Here is a 17803-nt window from a genome sequence, read left to right as displayed (position 1 = left end):
CATTTCCAATATTGCATACAGTTTTGGTTACCACACTACCAGATGGACATGGATGCTTTCAAGAGAGTGCAGAGCAGATTTACCAGGATGTTACCTGGTCTGGAGAGTTTTAGTTCGAACAAGATTTTGGATACCCTCGGAAAGATGGATGCTAAGGGGCGACTTGACAGAGCTCTGTAAAATTATGAGGGGCATAGATAGGGTAGACAGTCAGAACCTTTTTCCCAGAATGGAAAGGTCAACTACAAGAGGGCACATGTTCAAGGTGAGAATGTAGGGAAAGTTTTACACACAGAGGGTAGTGGGTGCCTGGCAAACACTGCCAGTGGAGATAGTGGAATTCGGCACATTAGCAATGTTCAAGATATACACGTGAACTTGAGGCAAACAGAGGGATAGAAATTACATTTGAGCAGTAAGTAGCGAATCTAACTAAGAATCGGCACAGGCTAGGTGGGCTGAAGGGCCTGTTCCTATGCTATATTGTACTGTATTGTATAAAACACTTCATTTGTAAATCATATGTGTAATATATGTTTTGATAATGTTACTTCAAGAATGTTATGTGTAAGATAAATAACAATTTATTGAAGATGACTGATCTCGCCATAGATTTGTCAAGGATTTAAAGTTAGTCTTATACTTTATGTCTCTCTTTAAAAAAAATTATTGAACATTTGTAAAACTGCATTATATTGTAAGTTTCCTATGCCTTAAATATTGAAGCATGATTCCTTCAGGACAACTATCTTTGACCTTCGTCAGATTTAACAAAGCAGCATGCTAAAACATCCTGAAATAATTATGGTTCAGCAACATAAGGCAAGAGAAACTTTGAACGTATGGAGAGTCTTTGGTGTATTCCAAAAAAAACCTTAAGGCATAGAACAAGAGAGGCAGCACTAAAATTCCACAACCATTAGATGAACTGACTAATGTCTGCAAAGTAACTAGAGTTACTCATTTGTCCTCCAAAGTTTTGATGCATCCATCATCCAATACTAAAATCACTCTTTCAAGTTTTAATCTTCTGTAGTCTTGGAAGAGATGTGCAATATTTCCTGCCTAATGCTTTCTAATAAAGTAGCAGACTGCAACTACAGGGATTCGGATAACTTATACTTCCCTGTGCTTGTAATGGATCGCTATTCTAATTTGGAGTTTCAGTGACAGCCTTCATCCTAATTCTGTGACACTTTTTGCATCATTATATGTTTCACAACAATTCTATTACCTTTGTTTTCTTAAAATAGTTCTTAGTTCACAAATTAGTTCTCCCAGTACTTGTTCGCTTTAAGTTTTGCTATTCCTAATATCCGGTCATTCCAGAAACTAAGTATCATTATTGCTGCTTCCCATTGAATCATGACTTCAGAAAATTTAAAGCTTGCTGTTTTGTGTCGATGGTCATATTCATTCTCACTCCCAATCATTGAAATATGACCTTTGGCTATTTGCCTGCAGTCTAAAGCTGGAAAGGAGATGAAAAATTTCATCTCCAATATATACTTCTCTGACATTAGAGAATGAAAGTAGTCATTAGCAGGGAAACATTGGCTGATACAACAATGACTGCATTTCATAAGTTACCCCTTTGTGGTAAAGTACTTTGGTGCAGTCCATCATAAATAGTTACATATTGAATTGTAGCTATTTCCTTTATCTGTTATTGGACCACACCTATTTTGTGTATTTGTTATGAGAAAACAGAACTATATATCTTGGTATCCAATTTGCAACCGGGGACATTACTGCCAGAGATTCTGTGACCTCAAACTTGTGATTTCACTGACAAGCTGGAATGTAGTATTAAATCCTCTATTAGGAAGCTCGTCCCAACACCAGGATCACCAACTCTGGCACCCATTATGGTAATCATGGAAGAATTTTTTTCATGGCATCTAACTCTGGATCTGACATGGCTGCTTTGACTGACTTGCCACAGCCTTTGGGAGAAAAGCAAAAGACTGCAGACTTCTTCCTTAATTTAGGTACAGTAAAAGTTCCCGTTGCTGCAGAATTTCAGTTTCAGCTTGTTCCAAATGCTTTGAAATTTCAGCTTTTCCACTGATTTTGGTGGAAATTTCTTTGCGATTTCTGAGGTAGAAAGGATGAGTCAGTACTCCTGGCACTCTGACCCAAATATTGCTGAAATAGAACCTGGATGTCATCCATTTTGGGATCCCGGGTCTTCAGTCCTGAGGGCTTGATACCAACTTACTTTAAAATGACATTTCAACCATGTTTGTGTGGTGCCTTAAATTCGGCACGAAAGGGTTTGTTTTCAATTCTTATAACCTCAAGCTGAAGTAGACAAATGATGACCCCATAATAGCTATTGAACATATCTCTTGTATAATTCTAACCTGTAACCTGATGTACACAAAGTATATGTCCATTTTGAGAATAAATCCTCTATTCACTGAAACACATCCAAGAAATTTGGAGCTTGGGGCCAGAAGGTGTTGTTGCAGGGCACACTGCAAACGTGATTAACTACATATGGTAGCATTTATCAGTCAGCAGTGGTTTAGGACTGACCTGCCGGTAGGCTGGCTCTGATTGATAACACATTGAAGGGATAGAAGACCGTTAATATGTCGACTGTAAAGCTGTTTCAACAGCATACTACTCTTAAGGTGAAGGCTTCTGAGCACAGGGCTTATTAACTTCATCTGCTTTTCTTCTTGATTCTTTTTTCCTCTCTTTTTATTCTTTCTTTTATATTACCTCTTGTTGAAGAGTTTGAACGCAGTGACAGCATTGGTGGTGATTGGGCCCAGCAATGCAGACCCGTGGTGGTGATTGGGCCCAGCAGTGCAGCGTCGTGGTGGTGATTGGGCCCAGCAGTGCAGAGTCGTGATGGTGATTGGGCCCAGCAATGCAGACCCGTGGTGGTGATTGGGCCCAGCAGTGCAGCGTCGTGGTGGTGATTGGGCCCAGCAATGCAGACCCGTGGTGGTGATTTGGGCCCAGCAGTGCAGCCTGTGGTAGTGATTGGGCCCAGCAGTGCAGACCCATGGTGGTGATTGGGCCCAGCAGTGCAGACCCGTGGTGGTGATTGGGCCCAGCAGTGCAGACCCATGGTGGTGATTGGGCCCAGCAGTGCAGACCCGTGGTGGTGATTGGGCCCAGCAGTGCAGACTTGTGATGGTGGAGTCAGAGACGCGTTTAGGTACCTGACACCTCCCACATCGCCGAGGCGGTCCTAGTGACAACTCATGGCTGCTGCGGCTAAGACAAGTTTGTGTTCCCGGCAGCGTCTGCATCCAGTGTGTGGAATTCATGGAGCCGGCAGCTGATGCGAGTTTGGGCCCAGTGTGAGAGACAGCTGCTGCATCAGTGAGTTGGGCCTGAAGTGAGCTCAAGGCAGCATTGCCGAAGTCCATCGCAAACTACCAATGGTGAGGGCGGCAGTGGAGATGAAAGAGCACCAAAGCATGAGCACCCATGCCTAGCCACTGGGCTATGGTCCATGACAGAATCCATTACAAGAAGGAGTTGAAAGTTGAATGCTTTTTCTTTATTTCCTCATTTTTCTGCCTTTATATGCTATGTTTCAGTTTATTTTTCTGTGTTTTAAGATGGTGCTGGAGCATGGCGACACTACACAGCACTTTTCAGTGTATTTTGTGGCAGTAAATCAAATCAAATCAAATGAAGTAAGAACACTTATTGACTCCTTTAGTGCACTGATGCTGGTTACTGATCCCCACCTCCTCCCCCAAACCCAGTCTTTTCCAGGAACTGCAAACAAAAGGTGATTGAAGCTTTTTTAAAAATTCAATGATTTTGAAACATCGTGAGAAACAGCTGAAAATAGCTGTGGTAGTGACCACCAAGAAATAACAGACTCCTTTTGATGACAGAAAGTATATCAGTCGTAGGTAAAAGTACATTTTGAGCAGCTCATTATTTTGTAGTCCCAAGGCTGTAGCATCGAACCTGACTGGTGGAAATAGGTGAAAGATCTTGCAAGAAGACAGTGACATTGATTTTTCAGGGTCAAGACTAGAGTGGTGCTGGAAAAGCACAGCAGGTCAGGCAGCCTCCGAGGAGCAAGAAAATCAACATTTCGGGCAAAAGCCCTTCATCAGGAATGGACCTGGGGAAACAATGTTGTTTCATTCATTGCTCATTTAATAACACTTTTGCCAGAGTCTCAAAATTGTGTGGATCTCAGGTTATGGAATGAAGTCCTGTAGACACTGAGGTACAAAATCTTGGCTGATCTTTCCATGCGTCACTGAAGCAGTGCTGCACTGTTGAAGGCTCTATCTGTTTTCTATAAGTTGACAAACCGTGGTCTCATCTGCCCTCTCAGGTGGATATCAAAGATGAGCAGATGAATTGTTCTAGCTGATATAGCTCTCTATCAACATAATAAAAAAAGCCAATTAACTGGTCATTATCACAATGTTTTTGGAAACTTGCTGTCATATTTACTACATTGCTAACATGAGGCTGACTACAGATGGGAAATGAACATTTGGAATAGTCATCATTTAGGAAGGGCAGACGAAAAGGAAAAGGGGGTGTGTTAGTGTTCTTATCAGACAAGTAAAATCAATGCAGTCGTGAGGAAGGGTTGCCTCAGAAAATAATGATGTGTAACCTGTACTGGTGGGGATGCAGAAAATGTTTTTAGGGATTGTTTTATAGGCCCCCACATGGTAATGGAAATGTAAGGGGAGGTATTAAACAAGAAACCTTTAATTTGCATATGGCTCGGACAAATCAAACTAGCAATGGTATTGTCAAGAAGGATTTCCCGAGTTTGTACGTGATGTTTTTTTCAGACCAATACATTGAAGAATCAATCAGAGAACAGTCTATTCTAAACTGAGTACTCTGCAATGAGAAAAGATGAATTAACAGTCTAGTGTGGGGTCTCATTAAGAAGAATAGTGAATTAGTCAAATCTGCTAATAGGATCCTGAACCTAAATAAAAAGTATGAGGTGACAAGGATGGTTTTTGAAACTTACTAAAAAGGTTGATGGTGGATAGGCAATGGTTAATTTTTAAAGAATGTGTGCATGTATTATAACAATTATTCATCACTGTCTGGAGCAAAGAAACGTTGGTCAACTTGGGCTTACAAAAGAAATTAGACATAATTATTACATCCAAAGAGGGGAGACATAAAATTGCCAGAAAAAGCAACAAGCTTGGGGCTTGGGAGCATTTTAGAATTCAACAAGAAGGACAAGTAGTTTGTGCAAGAGATAGAAAATAAAGTTATAAGTGTAACATCACAGAAAATGAAAAAGCTGATTGTAAAAGCTTCTATAAAAATGTGAAGACAATAAAAACAAATGTAGATCCTTTGCAAACAAAAGCAGGGAAAATTATAATGGGAACAATAAATTAGCAGAAATGCTATAGTTTATTATAAAAGGTGTGATAACAGAGCAGTTAATTCACATTACTGGGATTGGACAAAGTTATCATTGATTTATGGAAGGGTAATTATAATTGACAAGATGACAGGTTTTTTTTGAAGATAGAACAAATCAGGAAATGCCAATATATATATGGAGCATTTGTCTTTTCAGAAAGCTTTTGATCAGCTCCCATGTCAGAAGTTAATGGGCAAAATTAAAGCACATGGGATAAAGAGTAATGTATTGGCATGGATTAAGAATCAATTGATTGTTGGGAAACAGAGAGTGGGAATAAATGGACCTTTTTCTGGTGGTAGACAGTGACTAGTGATCAGTGTTTGGGCCATAACTACCTATCAAATATATATATATGTATATATGACCTGAACGAGGGAACTTAATACAACATTTCCAAGTATGAAGGCAGCACAAAATTAGGCAAAATTGTCAGGCTTCAAGGTGATTTAGACTAGTTGAGTGAGTGGGCAAACACATGTACACTGTGGCCAAATCTGAAATTATATACTGCTGTGCAAAACAGAAATGTAGATTATTATTTCAATGGTGATATAATGGGAAGGGTGGATGTGCAAAGGCTTTGTGCACTAGTCAATGAAAGTAGACCGGCAGCAAGGAAAGCATATGATAATATTGGCCTTCATTGCAAGAGGATTTCATTAAATGAGTTCAGAAGTAGGGATGTCTTACTGTAGTTTTACAGGGTCTTGGTGAGACCACAGCTGGGGTATTGTGTGCAGTTTTGGGCTCTCTACCTAAGAAGGGGGTATACTTGCTGTAGAGGGGATGGAGTGGAGGTTCACTAGGCTTTTACTGGGGATGGCAGGACTGCTGTTAGAGCAGAGATTGGTTTGACTAGGCCTGTATTCACCTGAGCTGAGAAGGATGCAAGGGGATCTGATTGAAACATGAAATTCCAACAGGACTGGACTAACTAACTGCGGGAAGGATGTTTTCCACTGGTTGTGATGTCCAGAACCAGGGATCTTAGTCTCAGGATACAAAGTCGGCCATTTCGCACTGCGATAAGGAGACGTTTCTTCATTTAAAAGATAATGAACCTAAGAAATTCTCTACTGCAGAACGCAGAGGCTGTGTCACTGAATATATTTAAGAAAGAAAGAGAAAAATTTTCAAATTTTAAATTCATCTTGGGGTATGGGGAGAAAGCAGGAATATGGCATTGAGATAAAGCTCGATATACAATCATACCGAATGGTGGAGCAGGCTTAAAGTGCCAAATGACCTACTGCTGCTCCTAGTTTCCATTTTACTTCAGAAACACCAAAATTGCTTTGTGCCATCCTGTTGTAATGAAACGTGCTATATTAGTAGAAGTCTGTCTTTTCCTGACACCTCAAAAGTCACTTGTGGACTTGAAGTTTGCCCGTTTTGCTGGTGTCATATTGTTACTCCATTGTTCTTAGTACCATATGATGCAGTGAACTCAGCAAATATTCCACCCTCCTGTGTATCATGTATGTTAGAAATTAGAAACTGTCACATCAGCATAACTTATTAATCACTGATTTTAGAAACTGTCAACAGAACACAAAAGATCATCAACTGGATTCAAATTGAAAATTTTGTTTGGAAACTGGGACATTTGTATGATGAGACATTTCTCTCCCTCAACTCAATAACACAGCTTAATTTTCAAACTCCACAGAAAAGCTGGAAGTGTTGTGTAGTTACTGAAGTCACTGGTATAGTCTCTTTTAGAAAGTCAAATATAACTTTTACCCCAACGTAGTTTTCAAAATTTGCCATGTCATATTTTTCAAAATTACTTGAAGGAAAACCCTTGGGCAGAGACTGAGGGAAATTATTTCACATCATAATAGATAATCAGCACTGAGAAAGGTGCTGTGTATATGTTCAGACAAAATGTCACCTAGATTATCAGTGTAAGAGTTACAGCTCTGGACAGAAGTGTCAATTCCAAGCCGAGGCCTTCAAGTAAAAACTTCATCATGAAACCAATCAACATTTTGGTGGATAAGTCTAATTGTATAATTGTGGAGAAAGTTAAAAATCACATAACACCAGGTTATAGTCCAACAGGTTTATTTGGAAGCACTAGCTTCCGATGCGTTGCCTCTTCATCAGGTGGTTCACAACTGATGAAGAAGCAGTTCACAACCACCTGATGAAGAAACAGCGCCTCAAAAGCTAGTGTTTCCAAATAAACCTGTTGAACCATAACCTGGTGTTGTGTGATTTTTAACTTCTTCCACCCCAGTCCAACACCGGATCCTCCAAATCATATAATTGTGAAACATCATTACCTTTCTCAAACAATAATTCAATTTTTTAAAATCCTGTGCTGGTCATGTGAACTTTCAGCTGAAAAGCTAAATAGCAATTGGAAAACATGTCAGAAGGCATTTTGAGTGACTTGTGAGAACAAGGTAGCCAAAACACAGAATGTTGAATTTACTAAAGCAAAACCCGTACTGAACGTGTACCAGATATAATCAGAAAGTGTTTAACAAAACCAGACAATGGTATGTCCAGTGTTGGCAGAAACCAATTTAAAAACTTTTACTTGGCAAAATCAAATAGCTGTTTCCATGCTGAAACAAATTGTTTCAGCTCACTGGGCCGATTGTGAGAGTGTGCTTTTCATTGCTGGGGAAGTGACTTTCAAGAATTTAGACTAATCTCTGCTCACTTGGAAGTGTTGTCTGCCTTTTATCTCCATTTCCTAACCAGTTGGCCTCAGCGTCATGGTAGCCATCAAAATCTAATTTAGCAGGGGGCTGGGGGAGGAAGAATGCAAGGATTGAGGATTGAAACTTCTTTGACCAAAGTTCCAACTTATGTGTTCCCTTTCTCCGTCATACTCCCCCATTGGAAAACCTGCATTTCTCCAATAGCCATGAGCACAAAATAACATATCTGCACATAGTTGTGTAGAACTTTAGTTAGGTTACATTTGGAATATTGCATACAGTTCTGGCCGCCAGGCTACCAGACAGGTGAGAAGAGGGTACAGAAAAGGTTTACCAGGATGTTGCCTGGCTTCAGGCCATTAGCTGTGGGGAGTGATTGGACAAACTCGGTTTATTTCCATTTGAATGCTGGAGGCTGAGTGGTGAACTAAAAGAAGTTTACAAACTTCTGACAGGCATGAATAAAGTAAATAATCAGAGTCTTTTCCCAGGGTAGAAATATCAGTTATGAGGGAACGTGAGTTCAAGGTAAAAGAGGGAGAGGGATAGGGACTGGTTTAAGATTAAAGGTAAATTCAAGTTAAAAGGGGAACATAAGTTTAAGGTAAAAGGGGTAAGTTCAAAGGCGATGTGAGAGGCAAGATATTTTACACAGAAGATGGTAAGTGCCTGGAATGTGCTGCCAGAGGAGGTGCTGAGGGCATCTTGATATAGGAATAGGCAGAGAATAGAGAGATATAGACTTTATAGAGGCAAATGTTTTTTAAAGTTTAGAAAGGCATTATGTGTTGGCACAGTCTTGGGTTGGCCAAAGGACCTGTCCTTGAGCTGTGCTGTCCTTTGTATCTTTCAGTGTGGTGCTCGATGGCCACCCTCCATAACACGTACACTGAGTGTTTCAACTTTAGGTTAGGGTCCTCAGGCCTGTGCTTGCCTACCATATTCATGTAGATGGCCTCACTTTCCATGGATCTAGACATCAGTATGAAGTGGGAGCAAAAACAGTGCTCATTATTGAGGCTGAGTTTGCCAGTCTCCCTCCAGTCATCATTGGTGCCTCTGGACAAACTGGCAGAGCCTTACACGTTTCGGCTGGTGCTTCAGAATAGTCTTCTTTATTGATGGCTTACAAGACCCAGCATTTGTACCCATCTGAGCAAATCTTGGATAGTCTTGCAGCCTTTAACAGAGACTCTACATCATTGTTTTGTGTATCCATTACCTCTGCTCCTGCTGACTTGTGATGTGCACTTCACTGTATCACAATTCACTACATGTCTTGCTGACCACCTGAGAGCTTGTGTATGTATCCTGTGACCATTCTCAGAGCATACAAGCCCCTTTAACAAACCTTCATCTTCCTCCTATGACCCCAGCTCCTGAAGGACACTAGGATAGTCTGTAAGGAATGAAGAGCATAAATTAGAATTGACAATCTCAGAGGCTTCTATGTATCATTGTGCAGATCATTCTTCTTTTGTTGCTGACATTGTTCGGTAGCTGGAACACCACCATCACATCTTTGCCAATGACCAGGTACTCTGACATCCAACTTACCTCTATTGCTACCTGCTCCACAGGTGTCAGTATGACGATAACTGGAGGGCTATCTCTGCCTCACCTTAAAGTTTAGTGTTCAGTTTCACTGTAGCAATAGGAAGAATAAACTAATGATTCTTGGGTAACCCTCAATTCGCCTTTTCTCCTGTATCCAGCCATGTCCTCTTTTGCTCCATGGGAATCTTGGGAAAAACTAGTGTCCACATGTGTTCCTACAATCCACAGCTTGCTGTCCAGGATACATCTGAGAATGTTGGGGCAATCTTTGGACAGGTTGAACATTCCTGTGTTGAATTTATGACTCTCTTTTGGCAGTTTCCAAAGCCTTACAATCCTGTGGGATCCTTTTAGATACCAAGGCCTTGGACTATCATCTTGTATGCCCTCTCTGATTGATCAGGAGACCCCAGTGTCAGATTCCCATGGTTGAGTTCAATGTGCTGTTGAATTTTCTGGGTTCCTAACACACTGTCAGGTTCCTCCATTATAAACAGATTGAAACATTAACATTCAGCTCCTATATTGAGTTCCCGTTTCTGGATCTCATTACATATTCCCAGGACAAAATGTATAATAGAAACTGCTTATGTAAAACTGTTGTGCTGTAATTAATATCTCCCACCCATTCTTACAGCAGAGTATTTTAAAGGTTGTATTTCAAATAGTTTTCTTAAATGATAGAAGGTCATGAATCTATCCTTGGATACAGCCTTTAGAATAAAAATAACTAAAGAGATGAGGTTAAGTTGACAATAGCTCTGTAGACAAAACTTACAGCACATCTAAAAATGGTTGTAAAATTCAACATCTCCTTTCATCTGTACTCTGAAAGTTGGTAATTTATTACACATGCAGAGTATGCTCTCGCTTTTGAAAGGTTATACCAGTTTGAATTTCAGATCAAGATAGGATCAATGTTTGAATTCCAAAGTTGCTAATTTGTCGGGACTTTCCACAGATACTGTAATTGCAAAATTCAGCAGGGCCTGAAAATGAATGTGAAACTCATGATGAATGATATTACATCCTGACCCTGACTGAAATACCCCCAATGTGTTCTGGTTCCAGGCGGGATATCCCAGTTCTTAACGCGCACAGATGAGGACAGATAATTTGATTCACCATCTTTATTCACTGCCCCTTTGTGTTGATCTCAACAAAGTTAATATAAAAACTGCTCCCTTCCCTTTTTAATGCCATTCTATTAAAAACCAAATGAAATGTGCCTGGAATGTGCTATCAGTGGAGGTGGTAGAAGCAAAGTCTAAGTGGTACTTAGACATGCAGAGAATAGAGGGATATGGACCTCATGCAGGCAAATAGGATTAGTTTGGAATGGCATCATGGTTGGCACGGACATGGAGGGCCATTGGGCCACTTCCTATGCTGTATTGTTCTGTGCTCTTTATTAACATTAAAAACTAGGAGCAGGAGTAAGCCGTTCAGCCCCTCAAGCCTGCTCTGCATTTGATATGATCAGAACTGGTCTCATCTCAGCTTTGGCTACACTTTTCTGCCTGCTCCCCAACTCCTACTCCTACTTCTTATGTTAACATAGAGCACAGAACAATGCAGCACAGGAACAGGCCACTCGGCCCTCCATGTCTGTGCCAACCATGATGCCATTCCAAACTAATCCCATCTGCCTGCAGACTGTCTATACCCCTTTATTCTCTGCATGTTCATGTGTCTGTCTAAATGCTCTCCATAACCCTTCAACTCATTCCAAAATAAGAATCTGTCTATCTCCTTCTTCAGTTTATTCACTGTCCCCATCTCCACCGTCCTATTGGATAGTGAATTCCACAGGTTCACGAAAAGAAATACTTTCTCCTCACCTCTGTATTAAAAGGAGCCAATTTAACCAAACTTTCTTGACTTCCCAAAAAGAGTGAGCTTGCTAATTAATAAATGCAAGAATTCTTAAAATTTCATTCCTGGGATGTGGGGTCACTGGCTGACCAGAATTTATTGCCTGTCCCTAGTCGTACTTGAGAAGGTGGTGATAAGCTGTCTTCTTGTACTGCTGCATTTCATATTCTGTAAATAAACACAATGCTGTTAGGGAGGGAATTCCAGGATTTTATTTCCTCATTGGCAGCAGGAGAGCAGACATTCCGCCTTGGGCAGAGATGGTCCCTACCAACCATTTAGCAGGTGTGTGGGTTAGTGTTGGGGACCATTTCACCCTGTAAAATCTAAACCTGGTCCAAAACTACCCTTTCATTGATTGTGGTTGCTAGGAACGAGGTAAAAAGTTATCTTGAGTGCATTTTAATAAATCTGTTCCACCTGTACCATTTACACTGATTCCACCCCAGTTAATGTTAGGATTACTGAAATCCCGAATATACCACTGCTCTGTTGTTACTTTTTTTTCTTCCATCTCCCTCTGACTGGACAGTCATAATTCACTTTTAGCACCATGAGTGCCCTTTTTTGTTCTGCCATTCATCCCATCAAATCATCTAGCTTATCGTCTCTTGGCTGTCTGTGTTTTATTAGCGAATATATTGCAAACTCCCCCCGCTCTTTCTCTCATTATCTCATTTAGAATGCTGTCACTATTGAGCTGTCTTTGCTACCCTTCTTTTAGCCAAGTTTCATTCGTAACTGTGATATCATAAGTGCCTCTGAGCTCAACTGATCTGCTTTATTCACTGAATTCCTTTCTTTGAAGTATGTACCATATGCATTGACAAATTCTTTTGATACTTTTATTCTTTCTTCTCACTGCCTCCCATACTCTGTTCACAATTTTCTGCCTTCCATTTTCAGTTTTGCTCTTTCCTTTCTGAATCAATATTCAAGTTCCCTTTCACCTATGAAATAAATTAAACACTTCTCAAAAGCCCCAGTAAACCTCCTTGTGAGAGATATTAGTCCCAGCTGAATGGAGGTGTAACCTGTCCAGTATGTAATGGTTCCAACTTCTCTAGAAACCACTAATTCCCCAGGTACCTCAGACATCCTGAATCATTTCTCCAATCATGCAATCGGCTGCATTAGCTTCTCGTTTCTGGACTCACTAGCTCACAGCACTGGGTTGACCTGGGGACAGTTTTCTTCATGACTTTGACTCCACAAGGATTGTGCAGTGGTCACTCCCACCTTAACAGCTAGATTGTTAAGTGATGGGTGAGGAAAAGGTTTCATAGAATTTTCATTTTATTGGTTACTCAGCATCTGACATGAATCCTATTAGGCAGATGCATCCTTAAGGTCCCAGTCAGCAATGGTGCCATTCAGCCTCTCAGTAATGAACATAGAAGGCCCTCATCCCCAGTACATTTTGTGCTCTTGCTGCTCCCTGTCTTCCTCCAAGTGGTGCTCAATATAGCAGAGCACTGATTCATTGTTTGGTGATGAGCAGCAGGTTTCCTTGCCCATCTTTGATCTTAAGCTGTGCTATATCATAGTGTCTAAAAACAATGTGAAATAGAGGCATACAGTCATAGAGATGTACAGCACGGAAATTGAACTTTCAGTCCGACTTGTCCATGCTGACCAGATTTCTTAAATAAATCTAGTCCCACCTGCCAGCACTTGGCCCATATCCCTCTAAATCCTTCCTATTCAAATACCCATCAAATGCTTTTTAAAAGTACCAGCGTCCACCACTTCCTCTGGCAGCTCATTCCATACACGTACCATACTCTGTGTGGAAAAACTGCCCCTTCGGTCCCTGTTAAATCTTTCCCCTCTCATCTTAAACCTGTGCCCTCTAGTTTTGGACTCCCCTAGCCCATGGAGTTTACATACTCTATTCAAGGCCCTCATGATTTTATAAACCACTAAGCCACTCCTCATTCTCCAATGCTTTTGAGAAAACAGCCCCAGCTTATTCAACCTTTTCCTATAGCTCAAATCTTCCAGCCCTGGCAATATCCTTGTCAATCTTTTCTGAACCCTCTCAAGTTTCACAGCATCCTTCCTATAGGAGAGAGACCAGGATTGCATGCGGTATTCCAAAGTGGCCTAACCAATGTCCTGTACAGCTGCAACATGACCTTCCAACTGCTGTACTCTGTGCAATGACCAATAAAGGCAAGCATACCAGACGCTGCCTTCACTATCCTACCTACTTGTGAATCCACTTTCAAGGAACTATGAACCCACACTCCAAGGTCTCTTTGTTCAGCCATACTACCCCAGAAACTTACCATTAAGTGTATAAGTCCTGCCCTGGTTATTCTGCCCTAGTTTGCCTTTCCAAAATGCAGTTGTTAAAATAAACAAATAACTGTGATGATCTGTGTGAAATAGAGAAAACGTTTAGTGGGATAACATTGTGTATTATGATATAGGTATTAAAGTGTTAACATATTCAGATGCAGTTCCTTAATTGATGATTCAAAGTAAGGTGTATACTGCATTATGTGTTTGCATTTGTTTTAAGCAGCAAACAGATTATATCATTAACTTTACCTGAATGTTTATGTGTGTGGTTACTAATATTGCACAACATAATTTCAGCCATTCATGTCTAATGTGACTACTAATCATTTAAGGAAAGGAGCAGTGGAATGTTAGAATGAGGGATCATACCTCGGTCTACAGTAAAACTTTCCAGTGCTGGTTGGGAAGGGAGGGATGGAAAATGAATAAAAGCAATCCTCTCTCCTGCAGTAATGGAGAAAACTGGAGGCAAGGTCGACTTTGGCTGATCTTGTGTTCCATCTAATAGTTGGTGACAGATTCATATTGGCAGATGTCTAGTAATAGCCACCCATCTGCCCTCTTGTAACTAACAGCATCCAAGAAAAGATGAATATTCAGACTTTGCATTCAGCTGGTTTTTGGAATACTGTGGATTTACAAAGATTTTGTAGTTTCATGCCCTACTTGGTTAACATTCTACTTACAAGTTATGAAGAGAAATATACTGTTTTGTGTTTGGCATTCAGACTGCTAAGGAGGTTGCAATTTTAAAGAATTGAAATGCATTCTTAATGAGATGCAAAGTTTTTTTTGGAATGAGTTGAGCACAAGTACTGTTATGTCTGTTACATTCACACATTTCTGGTTTCTTCAACTTGTTTTGTTTCATCAGTATTAAACTTATAGTGGGTAGGAAGGTAGAAATTTAATTAGATCTTCCCCTTCCATGGTTTATTGACTTTATCAACTGAGGAGCTGAACAGTATAAAGCAGGAAAGACCCAGAATCGACCCTAACATATGCTGAATTAGCTGATCTCCGATACTACAGTAGTAGGGGCACAAAACATTGGCCTCAGCATTCCTGGATTATGAAGTGGAAATCAGCTAAGGTTGTTGCTCCTGATCATTATCCAGAAATCCCTGTTGGATGTGATTGTGTTTGGATGCTGGATGAGGAGAGCATAATATTTATCTATAACCACAACCCCTTCTGATGATTATGAAACAGCCTGCTTACACTCACTGTAGACGTGAATAATGGCCATTTGAGCAAGGTCCTGGACAGCATGCTGTGTCCACTGAGCCATATCCTAGCAAGGAGTCCGTTCTTTCAAGGGGAGAAAACCAGTGAGCAAAGAGAAAAAAAATGTAATGGGGGCGGGGGATGGTTGTGGGGGAGAAAAACAGCATTGTCGAACTCAAACTCTGCCTTTTAGACATGTCTCAAACTGTGACTGGTTTCTGGTGATTGGAAACACATTTCAGAGTTACTGACATTCAGCTTCAGAATACTCCAGGCTGTATGAGCTGTGCTGCAATGCAAGCAATCCTTTTGTAATTCATTATGTGTGCCTTTGAAAATGTCCAGTTTACTTATATTTGTTCTACACTGTAATACATAGTGTACACTCATTATTATGCTGTACATTGCTTTGTTCAATCAACTAATGCAGAAAACAAAAGTGTCTCAAAACTGTAATTGTCTACGTTAAAAGAAAAACGCTAAGTAATTTTTTTTAAAAGAAAATGTCATGCTTATTTTATGTTTCTTTTGTTTAGGAATGTAAATTACATCACAAGCTGGCTGAGCATGATGGGGCCAGTAGTGGGACTCGATGTACCGTTGAGCTATGCCACAGCTGTATCACAGGGCATTTTTGACCCAAATTGAAGAAAGTATGTGCACACAATATATTTATTTTTCATAACACACTTCCAGTTTGACAATGTTTTAGCAGAAGCTGATGTATGAAGTGAAATAAGCCAAGTTGCAACCAAGGAATAAAATCAGGAATTGTGTTTTACATTGTTTGGGGGATGTTTGTAACAAGAAATATAAATATTACAGCTCCCTGGTATGTAGATGATTCAGTTATCAAAAATTCCACTTTGCTTGTAAATTTTTTATGGCATGTGTTTTGTACATGAGAGTCGGGGAAGGTGGAGGTTGTAATGCAGAAAGAAAAGTGGAAATGTTTTTGAGCACAAAATGATGGTGATCTGATGAAGAGTCATGGGGATTGCATAGATGTTAGTATATCTGTTATTCTAGTTTGATCGAAAAGGGTTTGTTGTTCTAGCTGTTACACAGTAGGGATTTCCTAATAATGTTTATACTGTTTATTTTGATATTTATTAACATTTGAGCTTTTTCTAATAGATTATTGGTGCAATGTAAAACATTTTAACTTGTTGTTTTAACATAAATGGATGGCCATCTTAATTACATAATATTAGTATTTATTTGGCATGCTGAACACTCTATTTTAAATTTTACTCAGTATTCAACTACCATAAGTGATGCTGCCCTGATAGGTTGCTTGTCTGGATTACCATGCTGTACCATCTTATGGTTCCTTGAATGTAAGTATAGTTGAAGGACTTGACTGACTTCAAGTTCTGCACTTAGGTTTTCTGCAGGGAGCAAGTTCAAGCAATTATCATCTAGGTAGGTGGTCTCTTCCCACCTCGTTCCAGTCGTGGGTCACTCGAGGAAAAGAGACTGGTAAACTGAAATGTGCAGTCTGGACCATCAGGTAATCCTAACTTGAGAAAATAACTTGTGGGAATGAATCAGGAAAATTACACAACCAAGAAAAGTAAGATTTTCCACTGTTTTTTAGGGAATGTTTGAAGTGGATAAAGAAGAAAATCCTGTTGTTTATTACGGAGAACACTGAATTCTGAGAAGAAGAACAACGATCTTTATCCAAAATCAAACCAACAGCTTCTTACTGGCACTGTCAAAGATTTGTTCTCTGTACTTACAGCTTAAGATATGCCATTCTCTGATTAGTCTGTGCTGTTAAAGAAAACTTATCTTTGGTCTCTGATACAATATTGTTTCAATAGTTGACAAAAGAATCCATGTTCACTGAACTTGAAGATATTTTGTTTAAACACTGTGGCTGTGAAACCTAATGTGGACGTGTGTGCAGAAATGCAGTAAAATGTACTTAACACCAAAAGAAAGACACACATTTTCTTCAGAAATCTTGAGATGGAATGAAATTAAATTAAAACTGAAAATAAATTAGATCATCCTGAGAAGGGGAAAAGGAGCATTTTTGTTTAAAAATGTTAATAATGCGCTGTATTTGTTAAATGACACCAAGGAGTTCCCATAAAACCTTCTTCTTGCTTGAAATGTCTGTCACGAAGATTCAAACACATTGATAGATGTATTTTGTTTTGAACATACAGTTTATATTTTCTTCAGTTTTTGCAAGTGTCACACTGCTTGCAAATTGAGCTTAATGTTGTCACATATTGTGCAAAAGAAATAAGTGAAAACAAGGTACTATCGAAGCTGTTACTGACTAGCATAAATGAAAATACATTGGAGCCCTCTTCAGGTCAACTTAAGTTACCTCTTGAAGTATCTATAGTTTGCGATTTAAAAACAACTAAAACATAATTATTAGCATAAATAAATGTGTTTAATTCTGCAACATTCTAGGAGAATTTTCTTCAAGTATTTGTACTCACTGACTTATTTTACTTCCCAATGTTTAATATGTTTTGTGTGTACACACTTAATAAACAAGTATTCAAGATATCATTTACATTTGTAATCTTGTCTGGTTATTTTCCATTTCAGGTTTTAAGTATTAATAGGTTAAGGATGCATCTCTGAATATTAGCATAACAAATACAGTTGACTGTCATTTAAACTAAAAAATCAAACCAGAAATATTCATGGAAAACCTATTAAATCCTTACATGCAGTGAATCAGTCATTAAAATAACAATGTAAAGAAGTTTAGAATCCCGAAACTGTG

The 17803-nt window shown here is 39.6% G+C and overlaps 1 protein-coding gene across 9 annotated transcripts in view; it reads left to right on the top strand.

Annotated features, from left to right (window-relative positions):
- atg10 (ATG10 autophagy related 10 homolog (S. cerevisiae)) overlaps positions 1 to 17583 on the top strand; it is a 229008-nt gene extending 211425 nt beyond the window's left edge. For all 9 annotated transcript variants that reach the window (XM_072582525.1, XM_072582465.1, XM_072582484.1 and 6 more), the window contains 2 exons: positions 15582 to 15698; positions 16646 to 17583. In XM_072582525.1, coding sequence (XP_072438626.1) covers positions 15582 to 15683 — 102 coding nt within the window. In that variant the 3' untranslated portion in view covers positions 15684 to 15698; positions 16646 to 17583. The remainder of the gene's footprint in view (positions 1 to 15581; positions 15699 to 16645) is intronic.
- Positions 17584 to 17803: the final 220 nt, after the last annotated feature.

This window comes from Chiloscyllium punctatum, chromosome 2 (assembly GCF_047496795.1).
Source record: "Chiloscyllium punctatum isolate Juve2018m chromosome 2, sChiPun1.3, whole genome shotgun sequence".
NCBI lineage: Eukaryota > Metazoa > Chordata > Chondrichthyes > Orectolobiformes > Hemiscylliidae > Chiloscyllium > Chiloscyllium punctatum.
Note: the sequence above shows the minus strand (reverse complement) of the source record. Positions and strands in the feature narration are given on the sequence as shown.